At 35.3% G+C, this 21,170-nt stretch overlaps 1 protein-coding gene across 2 annotated transcripts in view; it reads left to right on the top strand.

The window, feature by feature from the left end:
• The first annotated feature begins 826 nt into the window (after positions 1-826).
• LOC116171049 (GATOR complex protein WDR59) overlaps positions 827-21,170 on the top strand; it is a 22,591-nt gene continuing 2,247 nt past the window's right edge. For both annotated transcript variants that reach the window (XM_031487696.1, XM_031487695.1), the window contains exons 1-3: positions 827-1,113; positions 1,157-1,295; positions 1,344-3,049. In XM_031487696.1, the coding sequence (XP_031343556.1) occupies positions 1,007-1,113; positions 1,157-1,295; positions 1,344-3,049 (1,952 nt within the window). In that variant the 5' untranslated portion in view covers positions 827-1,006. The remainder of the gene's footprint in view (positions 1,114-1,156; positions 1,296-1,343; positions 3,050-21,170) is intronic.

The following is a 21,170-nucleotide window of genomic DNA, read 5'->3' as shown; positions in this document are numbered from 1 at the left end:
TTTATAGTTCCGTACCCGCAACGCCGTACCGTAACGTTTGGAATTAAACCCTACTTGTTGCGCGTGAACATTTATAATTCGCGTTAACGTTGCGTTAGAACGGTTACGGTACGTATGAGTCAGTGGACAAAACAATTGTTTCAGGAATCAGGAAGCAAGTCAATTCGATTTTTACTTCGAATTGCTTTTATTGTGGTAAAAATGCAGAAAAAAAGAAATAATAAAGATGTTTTAACTAAAACGTTGAGCATAAGGAAACAAAAGACAATATTTTAGCAAACATTAAAGATAAGCAAAAAGATAGATTTCGAAAAAATCTTTATTAACATCCAAAACGTTGATTGATCATGTCAAAAATCATGTATATCTTAAATCTGTTTTTCCAGTTTTTGGCGATTTTCTAGAAGTTTTTCTATAGGAATAATAATTTTTATTTTTGTTTATTAAATATGTCTTCCCAAATTTTGCTACTCCGCGGCATTCTGTACGATGAAAAAAGTAGATTTTTCATCCCTTGAAAAAGAGGTGGCTTTTTCAGAAGTCGTGAGATCACGGAAGCGTTTCAACTTTACGGGCCAAGGAAAGTTTGTTGGGTGTTGATCAGAGGTGAGAAAGTTATAGGGGATAAATTGGAAATAATCATCCCTAATATATTACAAATGCTGTTTCATTGAAAAACATCAAAGAGGAAAGAAATAGAACAATTATTATTATTATAAAAATTTTGAGAAAACTTCCTAGGGTAACATTTTAATTCACTCTGTATACTATATTATAAAGGTTAGAACTTTTGATCATCCTGTATGTTTTGTTTTTTGACGTATGTCAGCTGATTAAGCTAAATTTAAATTTTCCATTCGCAACCGGTTAATGTAAACATCTAATTGTTTGTGTATTATTTAGCCATATAAACTATGTACAACATTTAAATTGTTTATTAACCATGTAGGAAAACGCACCTCCGAAAGAAACGTATATTTGCCTTCCTGTCCCTTCATAGAGTATAATGGCTGTGAGATGGAGCTTAGAATTTGTGACTGCTCTCGAACATCGAGATTTACAAGCCAGTGCAATGGCAGTGGACAGCACCGGTACATACGTCATATTGGCTGGGTAAGGAGATCGTGTTTTGCAATTGTTTTACCATCCTTTGTAGCCGCAGATATATTGCTGTTAAAAATCTCGACGATTCCGATTTTGAAAGTATCCGCAAATTTTCTAGGCAAAGTAAGTACGATGTTAATGCAGCTGAATGGAACCCCACCATGCATCACAGTGAATTGTGCGTTATTTCGGTGAGTAAATCTGGAGTTGCGTGGTCAGGGTCTAATAAGACTATGTAGAGTAATCAACATTTGGAGATTTTAACATGGTCAGTAGGCGAACTCGCACCAACCCATCTGATGCGTGCCCATACTAGGGTCATTACGGACTTGAATTGGCACAGATCAAATCCCAATTTACTGGCATCAGCTTCAATCGATACGTTTATTCACATATGGGATATAAGAGACTCTAGAAAACCTGCACTTTCGCTATCGGCTATCGCGGAAGCTTCACAAGTGCAGTGGAATCAAACGGCACCTCATATTTTGGCTACTGCTCACGATGGCGATATTAAAATTTGGGATCAGAGAAAAGGCAACTCTCCTGTTCAATACATAACGGCACATTTATCGAAGATTCACGGTCTACACTGGAACCCGCAAGTAGAAACTCAAATAGCGACATCAAGTCAGGATAATACAGTAAAATTTTTTGATATAAATAATCCGAGAAGAGCAGAGTTTGTTTTAATGACTAACGCACCAGTTTGGCGTGCTAGATACACTCCATTTGGAAATGGTTTAATTACGGTAGTTGTTCCTCAGTTAAGACGCGGAGAAAATAGTTTATTACTATGGAATACTGACAGTCGATCGTCGCCCGTTCATACGTTTGTGGGGCACAAAGATGTCGTATTAGAATTTGAATGGCGCAAGCAGAAAGCAGGTGACAACGATTTTCAACTAGTAACGTGGTCAAGAGATCAGACCTTGTTAGTGTGGCGCATCGAACCGTTCTTGCAGAAGTTGTGTGGTTACGATCCTGATAATTGCAGAAAGTCGGACTGTAATGAGAATGAAACCAGCGATACTGCATCTGAAGTAAGCTTTAAGGCTGTTTCGAAAGCGAAACCTTTGCAGCAGGAATTCTCGCTATTAAATGTGCAAATACCCAACTTGAAAGTGGACAAGATGGATCCTGTAAAACGTTGTTGCATTGTAACTGCGAGCACCAATAATTATAAAGTTGTTCTCCATGTAAATTTTCCCCAAACATACCCTAATGGCATCCCTCCAACATTCGAAATCGGGCCAGATTCGTCAATTGAAGAGTTTTTATCCAAACGTATTATTCAATCTCTACTGTACACAGCACAACAACGGGTGTCTAAGGGACGTACATGCTTAGAACCCTGTCTGCGCCAATTTGCGACGATGCTAGAACAGTGGGTGGATTCGTCGAATGTAACACAACTCCATCAGCAGCCCTATTTAGAACCGGAAATAATAGGCGCCTTTAATGATGCCTGCATACCATTTCCGAGAACGTCGGGTGCAAAATTTTGTTCGGTTAGTACTTTAGTGTGTTTTGGTCGTCAATTGCACACTCGTCGAGTTACTCCAAAAATCGATTCGGTTACTCCTCGGGCGTTATCCGCTTTAGGTAACGCGAATCGTCGTGGAAATGAACAGTTGACCGTAATTTCGCATTACATTCACAAGCAAAGACTGAGACTGAAACAAACCAATCGATCTCTTAAGTGTGTTATTACCGTTTATGATGCGGCTGGATTATTTACTGTGAATAGACATTTAGCTGAAAAGTATATGCTTGATGGAAATGTAGAGAGGATTTGTAAACATAATGCGTCAATGGCGGAGTCGGTCGGGAGATGGGATTTAGTACAGGCGTGGACACTTGCTGGTTTAATTATTAAAACTCATCAAGTCGACCAAGATGATATGTTGGAGCATCCGTTTGGAAATCAACTAATACAGTCTCTGTAAGTTAATAGTGAAAATTTCACTCAAATTTTTATTTGTGAACTAAATGTAGTACATCACACTGTATCGTCCCAGGTCGCGTATTGCCAATGTATTGTACAGCACAGAGCGGTCCATTTTCTGCAGTGCTCAATGCTTTGGCGATGGTATACGCAATAGGTAGTCTGCCAATCCATCGTTCGCCCCAAAAATCGCGAAGTTCAACAACTGGCATTTAAATTATAATTTCACAATTAAAGAGACAAAAACGAAATTACCACTATCTTTGGTCTGGGTACACTTGAGGATACACTTGTCATTTATAAAATCCGTTGAAATATTCTTCGATTGTCTCTTGGATTTCTCCTTTGGAAGCCAGCAGCAATTTGGAAAATTGGATGGTGAAACGCCTTAAGGCAATACGATGCGATCAAATTTGATTCAGGAACAAACCGTGCTTCAGGATTACTTTGATTTAATTAGTTGAGTTATTCAGTAATAAATTACCGCGGTGTGTAAATGTAAAAAAATACTCCTGCAACTTAGGGTTTTAACGGCAAACAAAACCTTGAATTCATTGTCTTTGACCTTTTTACCGGTAGCCGTTTTGGTCATAATTTTGTCCGCACTTCAAATAAACAACTTAGTTATTGATTAATAAACTAGCTTTTTAATGTTAACTAGCTACTCTAAATATACCGCAATTGAACGTTCTGTAATTTTGACTCCATCGTGTTCTTGGTAATTATTTATTTATAGGCGAAAAAACGTAGCTCCGATAATATGACGAATGAAATTATTCACTTTCGTTTTAATACCCATTTGCACAGTATTTACCGTTACAAATAAATCCACCATCCTTTCACCACGCCATGAAATTCCCCTTTTTCGCACAAATACACCACTCTATACTGGTTTTAGCACAGACTCCGGAAACTATTTTATATTTCGCAGTAACGCTTCACGTACCGGGTGACCCAATAAGACTGTTCCTCGGCCATATCTCAGGAACCGTTCGTTGTATGACTTAGGGGTAAAAAAATTTTTGGGTAAATCGGTTATGAAGAATCGCTGGAAAATATTTACAAGTTCTAAAAATGACCACCAGAGGGCGTAACTGCCGTCTTAAATTTTAAAATTGCATTTTCTTTAAATTTCGCATAATAAACTAAACACTTTTTTCCTTTTTAAAGAGAACCAGTTTATCTATCATTTTCGTAAAAACAAAAACTCAGTTCAAAAACAAAGATGGCGTGGGGGGCGTTCAACTGTTTTTGCAATAACCTGCTTTAACTTCTTAACCGTTTGACCGATTGTAACAAAGAGGCAAAGAGCCAAAGAGGCCAGTAAAACCGTTTTTCAAAATCTCGCTCCTAACCTCAAATATTGGGAAAATGAGATTAATTAATAAAAATGCTTAAATTGTATCTTATTTGAAGTATTTCCGGTACTTGTCGATGGCGCGAAAGATTGTTTGGAAAAGGACCCTACCCTTTTAGGTAACTTGGAAAATTAAACAAATGAGACATGATGCATTATAAAATAATAACAGCCGCAATTTGTAAATTATTCTGCTGTGTTTACATTCAAAAAGTGCAGTTGTTTGGATTTGTAATATTTTCTAAAATGCCAATTTCTAACCAAGAAACATTTAATTTGCTGGCGGTGATGGTTCGTGGTGGATTCGGATAACGTAAATAGACGATGTGGGCAGCGATGGTCGCATTTTGAAAATACTCAAAATATATCGCCCGCATATTAAATGCTTCTTGGTTAGAAATCGGCATTTTAGAAAATATTCAAATTCAAAAAACTGCACTTTCTGAATGTGAACACAGCGGAATAATTTACAAATTACAGCTGTTATTATTTTATAATGCATCGTGTTTCATTTGTTTAATTTTCCAAGGCCTATCTAAAAGTGTAGGGTGCTTTTCTTTCGCGCCATCGACAAGTACCGGAAATACGTAAAAAGTACATTTAAGATACAAGTTAAGCATTTTTATTAATTAATTAATTAATCTCATTTTCCCAATATTTGAGGTTAGGAACGAAATTTTGAAAAACGGTTTTCACTGGCCTCTTTGGTTGTTATTTGGCTACTTTTTCATAAAGAAAATTCGATTTGATTTTTTTTAGGATTTTGGGCCAAAGTGTCAAAACTAGCCGCCTGGCGGAGAAGGATTCAACTAAATTAACTATATTTTGGTTGATTCTCATTGTCCAAGGAATGCTCTTTTCAACCGCACCAAATTTGTTAAAATCGGTCAAACGGTTAAGAAGTTAAAGCAGGTTATTGCAAAAACAATTGAACGCTCTACAGTCTACACCATCTTTATTTTTGAAATAACTGAGTTTTTATTTTTACGAAAATGAAAAACTGGTTCTCTTTAAAAATGTGTAAAAAATTTTTTAGTTTATAATGCGTAATTTAGAGAAAATGCATTTTTAAAATTTAAGATGGCAGTTACGCCCTCTGTTGGTCATTTTTAGAACTTGAAAATATTTACCAGCGATTCTTCATGACCGATTTACCCAATAATTTTTTTACCCATGAGTCATATGACGAACGGTTCTCGAGATATGGCCGAGGAACAGTCTTATTGAGCCACCCACTGTACACTGTAATGCTTCGACCCTTGTCTGCTTGAATACTTGCCTTAACGCGCTTTATTTCACAAATATAAGTTCTACCACCAAATTTGTAAATTTAACGAAAAATCTTTAAAGTCTAAAGCGACCGACAAAAATTTTATTACAATTAATTTTTAATTTCCCCATGGCCAGCTCAGTAAGAAAATGTTTTTTTACCCCTAATCTTGCTAAAGTTGCGCCCTTTACCTCCTTTTAAAACCTGAAATTCAAAATGTAATTCTCTGGTTTGATTGAACCCATATAAATACCCAAATGACTTTAGTTGATGAAATATATTAATGAAAATAAAAGCGATCAATTTTTCTTTACACATTCCTGAATGTAAAAATATTGGTTTAGTTTATAAAAACAAATAGAAAAATGCAATGCCCATGTGGTGATCACGTTATTACCTATGCCATCTTTATTACATAATTAATGGGCTACTTGCAAGGTTTCGTTATTAGCAAAAAATTTGCACAGGTGGCAAGTACTATATACGCCATACATGAGGCGAATACTAATTTTTGAAAAAGATCATTTGTTTTTAAACAAATAGTAAAAACAATTACTGGGAATCCCTTTAAATATGACGTCAGCTGCAAACGCCCTGCCATTGGTGCGACGTCACAACTGTGGTCGCCATATTTGTTTACATTCTTGTGTTCGTAGATCCAGGTTTGTAGAGGTCCGCCCGGCCAGGTTTGTTTTGTGTCTTGTGCGCAAAAAACGATAAAGGGTGCATGTGTGTGTGTGGGTGGGGACATGATAGAGAAAGTTCAAAAAAATTAGTACGAATAGTGTATTTTTAGGTGGACTAAAAATTTTCCACATTTATAATCTCTTCAGGCAGCCCTTCACGTACGGACTTCGCTTCGAGCTTTGCCTGTACGAACATTGCCCAACATGAATTCATGCAAAGCTCGAACGTGAATAAGGGACCAGACGAGCAGCACTTTGTTTTGTTGCAACTTGGGTCGTGTTGACGTTTTCGAATCTGTCGGAAAACTTGGCGCGGCGCGAAGCTGTGCGCGCTTAAAAGTTGCAATGTGTATTTCTAGTTTGATTACGAGCATGAATACAAGGTTCGAAATAAGACAATATATTCATTATATTGGATGGAATGAGACAGTAAAACTTTCAATGCCACTTTCAGAAAAATGTATTGTAGGCATTTTAACGAATTTAATTTCAACAATTAAGTATATATTTAATGTCAGCATATGCATCCGGAAGTAAATTTGGTAATCTTCAGAGTGATTTACATTGATTTCTATTAATAGATAAATATGATTGGCAGCACCTCGTTTTTTTATACCTACCACTCCTTTACTCTACTCGATACCTTTTTTCTTATTTTACTTTTTTCATTATGATCTAAAAGAACTACCTATTGCTGCTGCTTGTTTTTTACTTATTACCCTCGTATTACCATCATTAATCTGCGATTTTTAACGTAACTACACTTGGCGTACTTCGAACAAGGACTGCACGTGAAGGGTAAAAATTGTACTCGTGCAATGCTCGCGAGTATTGCTGTCATGCAAAGCTCGAAGCGAAGTGCGTACGGGAAGGGCCGTCTCAAGACGTGCCGTCAGAAAGACATCGATATATTTCACGGTACACAGGAGAAAACGTAAGCAACAACAAACGCATACGCTACATCATCGCATTGAAGTATACATGCAAGTATACCGCCACTGAACTTTTACACAGTTGTGACGTCACAACCATGTGCCGGCAAAATCTAGCGTTTAAAATGATTTCCAAGCGCGCGAAAAACTTATCTTTAGATAATTTAAAAGTTTGTGTGTTTAGGATTGTGAAATTTTGCATACTGGTATTTCTTTATGTTCCGCATTGATTTATCACATAAATAAAAAATGTGAAAGTGGCCCATTATAAGAGCGTTTTTTGTATACCTATAGCCGTGAAATCGGCAAAGACTTCAATTTCGACATTGTAGTGTGTTTTAGGTAGGTATATAATAAAGAAAAACGTGGGAAAGTTACAAAGAAGATCATGTATATTGCAGTTGTAACTAGTTAGTTAAATAATTGCAAGGCTAACAATACTTATATGTTTTCCATAAAAACTGTTGATCATTGATATAATCGATAAGAAGAAAATATTAGTTTATTGGGATTTACTTTTAGCACTTTAGGCAATCAACGATAAATTTTAATAATATGAACTTAGTCCGGATAGCTGAAAATTAAAAATGCGAAACCAGTGAATTATTTTCCCAAAAACAAATTGGTTAATCATATGACCAACCTCTACCCTCTACCAGTAGAGAGCGCAACGAGAATAGGAATTATATCTATAAATTGTATAGATTTGTGACAGATGGCGCAAACGTAGTCATGTTTTAGCATAGCCGCCAAATATTTTTAAACTATTGAGAGGATATGACGCAGGGAAAATGAGAAGTTACTTTTAAAAACCAAAAGTAAATTACAAGTAGTCACTTAGTGATGTCAAAGTGAATAGTGAAAGATTCTAAATGCCTCAGAGATAAATTGTCGAATATACTAGCCAAACCGAAAACTGGCAGGTACCGCACCCTAATAAATAGCACGCTAATAGATGTAGTCTGGTAGGCAAACTGTTATGGGCCCGTGTCATAACACATGGTTATCGACAATATCAATACAATCAGATTATATCAGCAGCAGTGGAATTTAATTATCAAGTTGCATTTTAAGCGCAGTCGCAATATGCGCTAAAAAATAACAAAACACCAAAGGAACACAGAGTTGTCTTGTCGCGCACGGCCACATACTTATCGCGCACCGCAGTCTTCTCCCAATAGTCGATTCATAGTTGCGTACGGTATTGAAAAATATATTGGCAGCTAAAAATCGATTAGTTTGGTAGTTAATAAGTTACTTGGGCTGCCTGCCTGTCAGCTACTCGCAGCTTCCACTTAATTCGGTAAGAGCGGCTCGTCAATGCATTAAAAAATTCCGGCGCGCTCATTGTTTGTGAATTTCCCTATTTGGATTGTGTTTGGTGTTTTTGAATTTACGGTCTTTCGCTTTAAAATAAAAGCCGGAAAGGGCATTCGGATTTCAGGTATGTTCTCATTCAGATTTTTGACTTGGCAGAAATCGGCGTTTATGTATCTGTATGCCAACATGCATTTAATATGATTTTCTTTTCAATTGCTTTTGTTGAAAACACAAAAGTGCTTTTGTTTTCAAATTTTTTAAGTATTGAACGAGCGATCAGCGTTGTAATGTTTATATTTATCTAATCCTATATTCAGAATTACTGCTACAATTTTCGCTTAATTGCGATGCCTTGAGGTTCCTAAGATAAGATTTTTGGAGAAACAATTCCAGTGGTTTGCCACGACATTTGGAACGAATTAAAATGAAATTAAGTTTTTTTTTCTTTTTTTGTTTTCATTTAATACATTAAGTTACCCTACCTATCATTAACTATAGAATCTGGGTGATGTGAATTGTGAAACTACCGCAAAATTTATAGGTAATTGTACATATTGAAGCTTTGTCACAGTTAAGAGTGTACTTATTCAGAATCGTGTTTTAGCGTAAACATCTTCAGACAATATTTTGACGTAATGTCAAACTGCTTGGATGTGTATTAAGTTCTTTTTTTAATATGGATGAAACATACAGCAAAAAGGGTACATTCAAATTATTGACTGGAGGTGTCGCTTTTGACCAAGAAATTTTAGAATACGCAGGTACTCATACGCTGTATTGTTGGCCCATGTATAAAAATAGACACATCAATAATCAAGTTCAGTGAGTTTTTACGAAAGAAGAATGAAAGTGCGAGGAAGTGGAATATTCTCTCCAAATCGGAGGGGTTCATTTTAAGGTTTTACACTCTGCTGGAAACAGATCCTTGAGGCGTGAAATAGATCAGTATAAGTAAAAAATAATATTTTTTTCAATATGGCATAGTTGTTAGTGGCACGTATGGATACCTATTATTTCCACTGAAATTGTTTTATCCTTGTAACATTCAAAGAGTATTTAAACACGAGAGTAAGTTAAACAATGAATTAATCTTCGATAATCGTAACATATAGGTACGATACCACACATCGATCCAGAAAAGTGCTTATGCGAAAAAATAGATGACTTTTTGAAGATCTTTAAATTGATAAATCGTTATAACGAAAGTAGCAAAAATAGCTTTAGACGACTACGTACTAGGAATTTGGGCTTGTGGCCCTTGCGACAAGAGCGATGAAGAGATTAGTGAGGAAGCTTTTATACTTAAAAATTTCGCCCTAGACACAACAAACCGTCAAGATCGGGCTCGCTATAGGTCGATTTACGAAGTTTGTATGCAAATGAATTTTCAATAAGCAAAGCAATTTGTACATAAAGTAAAAGTGATACTATGAACTTACGAATCGATAAATATAAACTTCCGGCACATAACGTGCTTTTCCATTTTATTCATTAAAAATTAACGAATTACCTACCTACATAAAAAAGTATGATATTGATATTAATATTTTCCTCATCCTAAATCACTTAATCAGACATTGTAATTGGATATACGACATATTCACTGATGTTCTTGTCTGGTGTATTTAACGTTTCTCACACTTTATGTTACAGCTTTTGGAAATGTTTTGTCTAGCAATTGGGCGTTAAACGACGAAATCCTTATCAAAATAATCATTTAGTTTAAATTCAGCTGTAAGTTTGTACTCATCTTGTAACCAAAAACACCGGATTATATTCGGTGTACTTATTTTCTGTGAAGTTAGCTAACAGTATAGTTGAAGTTCGACAATCGTGTATTAAAATTGGATAAAAGTGGAACTTGGTGCACTAATTTGTTTCAATAACTTATGGTTGGTATTGAATCTTAACGCATTCAGCAGTGCGAATGAAGGTTGGCATGTATCAGAATTCATATCAGTCACAATATTTGAAATATGAATCGCAAGTTTCATCATTTTAATGTAATTCAATTAGGAAAAGATTAATTTTGAGCACTTAGGCAGCACGCCAAGCAACAATTAATTTTTGGAGAGCAAAAATCAGAAAACTCAATAGTGGGCACCAAGGCTTTTAAAATTCTTTAAACTCGGCTCGAAACGGTAACGATTCCAAACCCATTAAACCCGTAAAAAAGGATCTACAAAAGCGACAGATACCATCAACCGCCCCTAAAATGGCGTGCATCGCTTGCTTGCCGCCCGTTGTTTCAATAGGCCAACCTTTCTCGCCTAAATTAATCCTCAAATATGGATCAAATCAAAAATGCGCAGTGATAAATTGAAATTATTGTAAATATTAGCATCAAGCTTTAAAGTTTTTATTTAACGCTTCATAAATTTTATTGAAACATTAAGCTATATATACCCACCTTTATAACAAATAATAGTAATAAAATTCTTAATTCTGTGCCTAAATTTCAACGTTAGATAACGCAATTTTGGGTTTCCGTACCTAATTTCCATTTATAAAATTTTTAGGGGCAAAATACTTCAGTTCCATTTTAGCTGTACCTGTACTGGAAACTAAGATCGTTTTTTCGTAAGCAATGTGCATAGTAATATTAATTTGTCCTATTTGAAGAATCTATATTTAGACGGTAACGGTTCAACGAGTGCGATATATGACCACAGGAAATTGATATTTGAGTACGTAATCCTTTTTGCTGGTAGTCAATTTATTTAAATTGCAAGTGAAATGTCAAGGCTTTGTCGCTAATAAAATTGGGCAGAGACGATAACATCAAGTTTGGTAAAAACTAGCGTGAAGGAGAGGTCCCAGGAAATGGTTCCGTTCATCTTGAGGGGCTTTTAAATTGTGGCAAGATTTGGTTAATAATTAATGACTGTTGATTAGATTGTGATTTAATAAACTACTTTACTAATTTAATCAAAACTTACATATGATTCAGGAGGCGAAGTTCAAACGACATTTCAGGCGCCACCCTAAAATGCGCCTTGCAACTTATTCGAGTTCAACATATCATTTGAGCAACACACTATCTTTAAACCACCCGTTACGCAATGCTAGTTTCCTAATAAACACAGTTTGTGGTGGAGAAAGTCGAAAATTTCGAAAGACGTGGCAAAATCAAACCCCGGAATAACGAATCGTGTAAACCGTTATAGAAAGCGGCGAAGCGGTGTCACCAAAAAAACGGGGATCATTGGATTTGACTCATTTCAATAGGCTTAATACATATGGCATATAGGTCATACTGGTTCAAAGTTTGAACCGAATCGGTCCTAGTGTTTGCCAGTTTTATCGTGTTCCAGAATAGAACACCATCACTAAAAATGTGAAAGTTCCAGTTGAGTGATCAGTTTACTAAACATAACGAACACGTTACCTGAGGCAAGCATCCCACCCTGGCCGAATTCTCCTGGGGTTGCTGGACTAATAGAAACTATATCATTTCACGCTATGACAATCAATCACCCTTATCCAGCAATAGCATTTCTACTTTATTTTTTATGTCAATTTTTGACACAAGAATTATTCATGAAATCCTAGTGCCTTCGGCCATACAGTGATCCTAATACAAATCTGAAATAACTGTATTATGCTATTGTGCCTGGACCTAAAAGTAGGGTAATACCATTGAATAAAACCACATCAATGGTAATACTTATTTGAAAGAAAATGAAACATTACGCCTGATGAAAAGTTACAATAAAAGATATTGGAGCTTGTATTGTAATTTGGTTTCTTTCTTACTTTAACGAGTTTCTAAATCCTTTTATTCTATTCCCTTCTGCAATATCCTGATGAAGAAAAATTCATGTGAAAAAGTTTAACATCTAAGAAAAATGTCTTTATCGTAACTCTTTAGAAATATTTAATTTGGGACGCATCATATTGAAATGCCATTGCAGTAGAAACTAGCTTTTAGGTCAACGATGCAGGACTCGTGCCCGCCTATCAGGAAGTGAATTAGTTAATTAGCGATCGGTAACAATTATTAATTATACAGAGCAAATAATGGACATAGGACGTAATTTTAATTAGAAATCACCGGATGTACGTCGATGCACATTTTGCGAGTTTGGTTATGGAATTAAAATGATGGTTGTTAATTGCGATTTCGCCAACCGTGTGGAGGAGGCCCAAAACAATTAAGGCATTAAAAATGCGATTGAATTCGATTTTTCTCCGCGTTGGTGTTTTCATTTCATTTTCAAAATTCAATTTGCAAAAGTTTAATTGAAAAATTTCCGCACTGTAGTTCAAATTTAATATGGTGTTTACAGGCGGGCGTTGCTTTACATGCCTATTATAGTTTTTCTAAAACACTTTTTTTTAAAGTGAGAGTGATGAGTCCGTAAAAAAGAATTCCTGTTAACTTAAGATTGATTAAATTAATGTCAAGTCAATTTGTGTTGTTGGGAAAATTTCAAACAACCATACAATAATTAAAGAACATTTACTACACTATAATGGAGGCGAATTAAAATCATAGAATTAACATTTTTCTATAACATAACCCCAATTCTATTGGCAAATCAAAGTTGTAATCAGGTAAGCGTCCAATAAGAGTGTAAAAGTGTGCTACTTGTGCCGATTGCCAAGTGGCGAAGATTTCTTAATAGAAAGCGGAATACCAGTCAAATAAAATTAATTGCCTTTTTATAAATACTAATCCTATCTTTCCGAAATGAAGTAATGGCAATATGCAACATTACTGTTTTATTATTTTGGGGGACAGTCTCGCGGTTTTTGTTTTTTAACCTTCCCCAGCAGAAGTACCTATATATAAAAAGGTACTTTGTTTTAAATCAAGGTAAAAATTTATGGGCTTTACGTTTTTGTACACCTTAATTCATTCTAAAAAATAAAGCCGTACACATTTTTGAAATTCGTCTAGTGCCATCACGCCTGGGTGTATGATTGAAGGATTTGGTACTTAAGCATACTCACTACTGGGGCGCTAAATGTTGGGGGGTGACGGGCGAAATTAAGGGTGTCATAAGCAAAGGCTTGGTATTACAATCAAGTAGACATTTTGTTCCGGAACTGTTGAATTTATAGGTAAGTACTTGGTGTTGGATACTATTTTGGGTTCAATACGCTTATAACACCAAATTTTTGCGAAAAATCAATGAAAAACTTAGATTTCCTCTATTGGTCATCAATGGGAGAATAATTGTTCGAATCTTCGTACGTAACAACTTTCCAATTGCCATATTCATTGAGTCTCAAGGCTAATCGCTTTTTTCTGAATTGTTCGTTCATTTCCATCAACATAATTTTTTAATGGTAAAAAAAGACTTACATGCAAACTGTATGAGTAAGCAAGTGTGTTGTAACATTTAATTAAATATCATGGGCCAAGAGCTGGAAATCTAAAGATCTAGGCATCCAACGTTGAATCAAGTATATTGGTAAGTGAAAAACAGTCTAGTGCACAGAAGCGAGCCACCACCTTCTCGCTCTTTGAATTCTTGAACCGAACGACGAATGTGGCACATTTTGCAATTTCATTCCTCCCAAGTTCTAGTTGATGACGATTGCAAATAGTTTCGACAATTGTTAAGAAATTTCAATTAATTTTAAAGAAAATTCCCTTAAATTCTTGTTTCTGCGCGAGCGCGAGTAAACCGTTCCGTAGGCTATTAATCGAGTGGTTGATTACGAAGGAAATTCTTGTCCCTCATATAGGAAATTTCGAGAAAATTCTGGGAAATATAATAGGAAATGGACGAATAAAGTAATTTCTGGTCAATATCAGGATAAGTAGAAGGAATTTCCAAGGAATGAAGGAATTTTAGGGAATATGGAAATTTGAGCAAACCTGGCGACAATTTCTGAGGAAATTCCTAATGAATCTATAGAATTTGTAAGGAATAAAAGGCTTTTCTATAGGGAATAGGTAACCGTTATTCGTTCAGTTAGTCGGGAGAATTTGGTGTCAATTTAAAGGAATGGCTAGAAATATTGGGAAATTAGGGGAAATGGTACAATTTTTAGGTTTGAAGGAAATCTTCGTCCCCTAATAATTCGTGAATCAACCCCCGAGGGGTTCATAATAAAGGGGCAATTCTTGTTTTCGTGGTAACAGTATAAGCAATTTCAGGAAATAGCTGGGAAATATGTAGTAAATGGACGAAATTAAAAAGGAAATTCCTAAGAGAAATAATTTATGAAATTTGAAGAAAAAGAGGAAATTCTGAGGAATCTAGAGGGAATTTAGGGAAATAAAAGGTTTCTATAGGGAGTAACGTTATTCATTTTACGTGTCCCCTAAAGTCCAGTGCTAACTCCTCGTTAATTAATAGCTCTAATTGCTTCAGCTAAAACTCCCACCTATTTATATAATTAAAAACAGAAAGGCCCCCATTTTTACCCCCGTTTTAATTAATTTTTTTTTATATTACGATTCGTGAATAGAAAGACAGTGACAGACACACAACTTTCAGAAAAACTATAGTTTTTATCTACGACAAAAGGAAAAATCTCATATAGTTTAATGCATTTCTTCACCTTCGCTGAAGCGCTACTAAAATAACTCTTAAAAACTGTCCAGAACTCATAGCAACATGCCAAAGAATCAGGAGAGACGGACGTTCAAAATACAAATCGCTCGTGTGCAATACGTGAAAACGATGTTATTAACGAGCGACAAAAGCTCGTTCATGATTTTCCGTCCGTCGCCGTATATATGAAACTCGGCACGTTTCGAATTTTTCCCAATTTTGTTTGCAAAAAATAGGTAAACAAATGCAAGGGACTATCTGAACTATAATTTTGGGCATACTCGTCAACCAGAAGTGGTAGCGGATATACCAGTTTCAATTTCATGCAGTTTCGGTTCATACTGAACGGAGATGTCAAAAGGGTTTCCTTATTTTTTTTTGGCCTACAATTGCCAATAACGAACTCCGATCTACAAATTTTATAAATAAATCCGTCTGCCAAATGTATTAGTAAACCGGTCCATCCGTCTCTTTTAAATCGATGACATGAAGCGAGCGAGCGGACGGACGGACGAGCGAACGAGCAATACTTATTTATGGCATTGCACTATGCCCTTTAATTCAATAAGAAAATCAGCTTTAGATTTGGTATGCTGATGATTCCTCTGCTCCTGCTCTTCGATGCTTTGCTATTGTGGAATGCCTTAAAGACGTCGTAGCCAAATATGGATATTTTCCTCGGGCATCAAAACAACCCATCTAGTCGTCATTCCGGATTAAATTCACATCCCTTCTTCGAGGTGAAGTGAGTGGAAGATAATCCCAATCTTTTTCAATCCTTACCATCAAAATGGAGACTTTAGTATAACGTAATCCTGTAATGGTGTCTAATATATAGGTCTTGCTATGAAACTCCCTGTCCGGATTGCAGCATACTTTCGGATGATTAACTACACGTTTGGTTTTAAATTTAAAACAGCACACTGAACGCTATCTAACACTATCGTCGAAGAATTGGCCGTGAAAGAAAAATTAACATTCTTCTGAACTCTGAAAATTTTATATATAGACACAACGTGTTATCTCAAAGAGCTACCTGATGAAAAATTATGAAATACATGGTTATCTTGGATGCCCCTCAGCGTCTAATCTTGAATTATCACCACTAGATTTCAGAGAATGGTCATACCAAATTCGCAATGGGTAGAACTCCTGTTAATATTCCTGCAGTATGTGAATGGATATGGTGAAAATCTCTCAATAGAACATGCCTTTAAAGGTCGCATTAGAGGTTTAAGATACAATGAAATTAGAGGTTCATAGGAAACCTTTATGCATTAATTCGAGATAATATACTCCGAAGCCTGCTTTACGTGCAATCTAGATGGCCGTGGGATTTGGAAGTCACAAATTGAGGCATTATTTGATGTTCGTGTTGTTGACACCAGTGCAACCATTATATGGGTCCCTCTCCTTTGAATCGGTGATAAAATCGTTCAGAAAATGAAAAGAAAAAGAAAACCTAGAAGCTCGCCAGCGAATGCCATGCTCTTTCAACTCCATTGGTAACTTTTGTTGATGGATTCCTTGGATAAGACTTAGAACTCTCTTGAGACGATTACGTGAAACGTTTATTTGAGAAATGAATAGTACAATCATGATTGGCTGCGAATAAAAATTGGAATTTGCTATTGTGAGAGCAAGCAGTATGTCCCCTTAGAAGAAAGTCGCAAAAATGGAGCTCGTTTTAAGAATTCGTGATGGAGATGACCAATACCTATTTTTTCGTATCCGAATTCGTTTATTATTCATTCTTATTCTAATTTTTTCAGGGTATGTTATTGGTCCAATTTTAATGGCATATGATCAATCTATAAACAAATTATCAATACCAGTTTAAGAACAAAATGCCAACTGTGACTCGAGTGTGAGAACGAGCGTCGTCCAGATCTAATTAAAACATGCAAAGTTCGTAATAACAGAGGACAGTTCAACATTTTTAATAACAGAAGTGCTTATGAAAGTAAAGAAATGGACTAACAGGGTAATTTAAATGTTTGGTAATAAATCTGTGTGAACTTTAAAAATGATGCAAAATGCTTCCGAGTAAATTTTAATTTTGCAAATTCAAAAAGACCCAAGTTTCCTGTTCAGAAAACCTAAAATCGCAAACAATGTAGCAATTACAAATAGACTATAGCTGTCTAATGTCTATGGGAATCCTTTACCATAAACTATTTATAATATGTTATTTTATTGATGTAATTGCTCCAGTGAATTATTTGGATATATTAATGTAGCAGGTAAGTAGAGAGAGGTAAATAATTGATGTTTATATTTTATATTTAGCAAAAGGCTGATGATAAGTGAGCTTCGAAATCGAAACCTAAAGAAAATAGAAAACATTCAATTATTGTCTCTCTCTACTTAAACGCGCTACATAAATATATCTATAATATATTACTTATAGTTTTTACACAACTTACGGGCAGCTTTGGTTGTACAGACCGCCATGGAAAAATAAATAAGCCACATACACCGGCGAGAAAGATAAATTAACATCGCGTGAAAAGATAATTTAGGGAATAGTCTTAATCGTCTAGCTGCTAGCATAATAAATAACTATAATTACAGATAAATAAGTTTTATGGTAAAGTGATGCATGCAAACGAAAAAACAAATTAAAAAGCGTGTTTGGTAGATTTTAATTAGCATAATTTAATTTTAAAATGCATGAGAAGCTTTATTGATAATAAAAGCATTAATGTGTGAATTTAAAGTCTATTGTAATTAAAAATTGTTCATCCTTCATAGGTTTTTTAAAGTTATAAAATCCTTTAAATTGTTGCGAAATAAAATAACTAACATGAAAAGCGAGTGCCCAAAACTGAAACAATTTTCTCTCTACGCATATTCAAAAATTGAAAATCGTCACTTTTGCAGTGCAAATGGGATACGTACGTCAAATTTATATTTCTACTAATGAGGTAACTTTAAATGTGGTATTGTGGTTGCTTAGAAGTCATCGTCCTTCTTACATGTAATGGTAGGCAAGGTAATTTCAGAATTCTTTACTCCGTCTTGTGAGTTTAATGGTTGAGTTAGGTTCTTGTTTAATTGGAGTGTGGCATACGTACTACAAAATACGTGCTCTTATAATAGCTTATCTGGATTGTGTTACATTCTTTACACCATGCCTCACTTGAGCCATCTGGATTGTGCAAAGGTATCGAAAGCCAAACAATTCTCCTGCCTTTTTAGAACTATTATAGGATAAGTTTCACAATAATTGTTGAACCTGATTTGTGTTATCTTTGAGTAAATTTTCATTCGCCTTGGCGATGATGAACTGGCTAAGTAAGGTTTACGCGACTTTTAAGAACCAGAAAAGATTTCTAGTTTTTTACGTAACTATAGTAGGTTATGCTTCAATTTGTTTGCACTGAAAAATTACAGCGAATTTAAAATGTGACTTAAACATAAATCTGAATATCTTTCAGAAAACCGTGAGTGTTTGGATTCTGAGAAATCCACGTCATCTTAACAGCTATCGAAGTTATAGTAATACATCCGACACCGCCCGCCATGTCCGTACAAGACAACTTAATTATTGTAGGAGCTGGATGTAACGTAATAAAGGTAGATATACGCAATGTTTTTTTATCTAAAAAAATCTACCGCTGATGACCTTTTCGTAATTAGGCGTGGTGCTTTTGGCAGGCCATCAAACGTTTTGCCCTTTCATTTTTTGAAAGTTTGGGCGTCTAGGTAGAATAAAGCAGATCGGTTTCGCAAAAAAGAAATGAGTTTGGAAAAATGAATTGTTGGAATGCTTTTTGACGCGTGTCACGTAGTCGAAAGTGTTAGGAAACGAATCTTTAATATGTGAAAACAATTGTGACCTGGTTCTAATAGACAACCTCAAATTAAGAATAAAAGAAAGCAAAAGTAACATGCATATTTTCAAACGGCGAACGTAAATAGACATACAAATGGAACTCCGTTAATTAATTGTAATCCAAGCCATACACTAATGCATTTTTATCTAGAAACGCTCTTTCAACGCCCCAAAATTTTAAGCAAGGTAAATTACACAGTTTGACCCTTATTTAATGCGTTGTGTAAAGTAAAGTATCAAAGAAAGTTACTATAGGTAAGGATCCCCATTTTGTTCAAGAATCAGCTAAACGTCGTAGTTGAAGGCGAAGGCTAAAGGCGATCGTCAATTGGGTAAACACAAATGATGATGGTGATTGATATATAATTACCCCTGATGCCTCCTACATTTTGAGAATTAATCGCAGCTAGAACTCGTTTCTCCTGGATACGTGCAGGTTGGCTTGGATAGCGTTCAACCCAAATACTAATCATATAGTGTACAACATACGCTGAACGCATAATGGCAACGTAATAAAATCCTACACTGATTCAATAAAAAACTACACTTTACTTTTACACTTTGATCTATGGTAGTTCTATTTAAAAAATGAATACCTTTGATTGAAATTTTGAAAATTGACGCTGCGTTGATTTTAACACATAAGAAGCTTAACTTTACCGTTAGGTACACTTCATTGATTAGACCTACCTACACTGCAATTCAACGACCTTTTAGTTTTATGATAACTACGATTTTTAACTGGACATCTACTTTTTGAAAAAACGACGAAATGGCAGCTCATTTTAGATATCATTGTAATACATATTAACATAATCACACCAAAATTAACCAAAGGAATCGAAATATGGTACATTGTATCAGGGGGTTTCAATTAAAAATAAAAATGCAACTTTGATATAAAACCACCTGTAATGCAATTCGTTGAAAATATTTTGAATGGGCTGGAAGTCTCCATTAAAACATTATGGAAAAACTGCGTGCCTAATTTCAAGACGACGCAGTGAACCGAATTTGTTGAAATTTTTAGTGTAGTAAACTAAATATGATTCTACACAAAATGAACAATTTTAACATTCCCCGACAATGAATTTTTAAATATGTGCGTTAATAAACTTCCACCCCCATACACATGGCTCACCCTGTTATAACAAACTTGAAATAAACATCGTGGTTTCTAATGTATATAATAATTGGTAATTAAAAATCATTCGTTTAGACCACCAATGATAAAAAACCGAAATTTAATATTTTATAACAACGAAGCAAACAAACAACAAGAATTATTTACGATCAACGATGTTCCTCATATACTTTTTCTATATGCAAGCTGTAAAATTCAATAAATGAGAAGGTTCCTTTCCAAACACTCGTAACGCAATTTATCAACTTATTTTCCTAAAAAGAAACTGACATTTTTTTTAAGTATCGAGACGTCATGTTCGTTCTTTTACTTCGGCGTTTAAGAGATTTGAGCTCTTTTTTATCGTCTACAAAGTTTTCAATAGCATGCGACTGCAAATCGAAAAATGAGAATGGAGAATCCAATTTCCCTAAAATTCGTAGTTTCCGATTTACGTGGGCGCGAACCTCGACGTGAACTAGTTTATACAGGTTCTAATACATTATAAAAACAGAAAATAATGTGAGTTTCTCCCTTTAATGTATTAACCTAGGCGAGGTTTTTACCACGTAGTGAAATAACAGTAACTATATGTCGTAATTACATTTTCGTATATTTAGACTGAATGCTGAATGCGGAAAATCGATCATTACTCAAGGGAATAAGCCGCATTCATATGAAAGTTCCCATGTTGGCACTTTAAAATTGGAAATTAAATGAAAGCTCTTGTTTGGAGTAGATGTGCTTGTGGATTATGGGGAAATATTTCAAAAATGAAGGTCAACACGTGCTTAATTTCCTTTGAAGTGGAGCTTTAAAGACCTAGAATTTTACAATCTGTACTTGTCGACAAACTTATGCAAGAAGGTGTCGTGCAGCTAGGAGAACATAATAGGACGAAGAGTCTTTTCAGCACTGTCAGAATTTATTCAAAAGCTTTCATTCGATTTTAAAATCTTGCCAATTCTGTATCCAGGACATATGAGTGCGAGGAGGTGTTTCCTTTCTAATACTACACCTGTTACTGTCGATAAACTTTTATGCAAAAGGTGTCCCGTGCTACTTAGGAGAACATAATAA

Source organism: Photinus pyralis, unplaced genomic scaffold, assembly GCF_008802855.1.
Source record: "Photinus pyralis isolate 1611_PpyrPB1 unplaced genomic scaffold, Ppyr1.3 Ppyr1.4_LG5, whole genome shotgun sequence".
NCBI lineage: Eukaryota > Metazoa > Arthropoda > Insecta > Coleoptera > Lampyridae > Photinus > Photinus pyralis.
The sequence above is the reverse complement of the archived record's forward strand: the minus strand, read 5'-3'. Positions and strand labels throughout refer to the sequence as shown.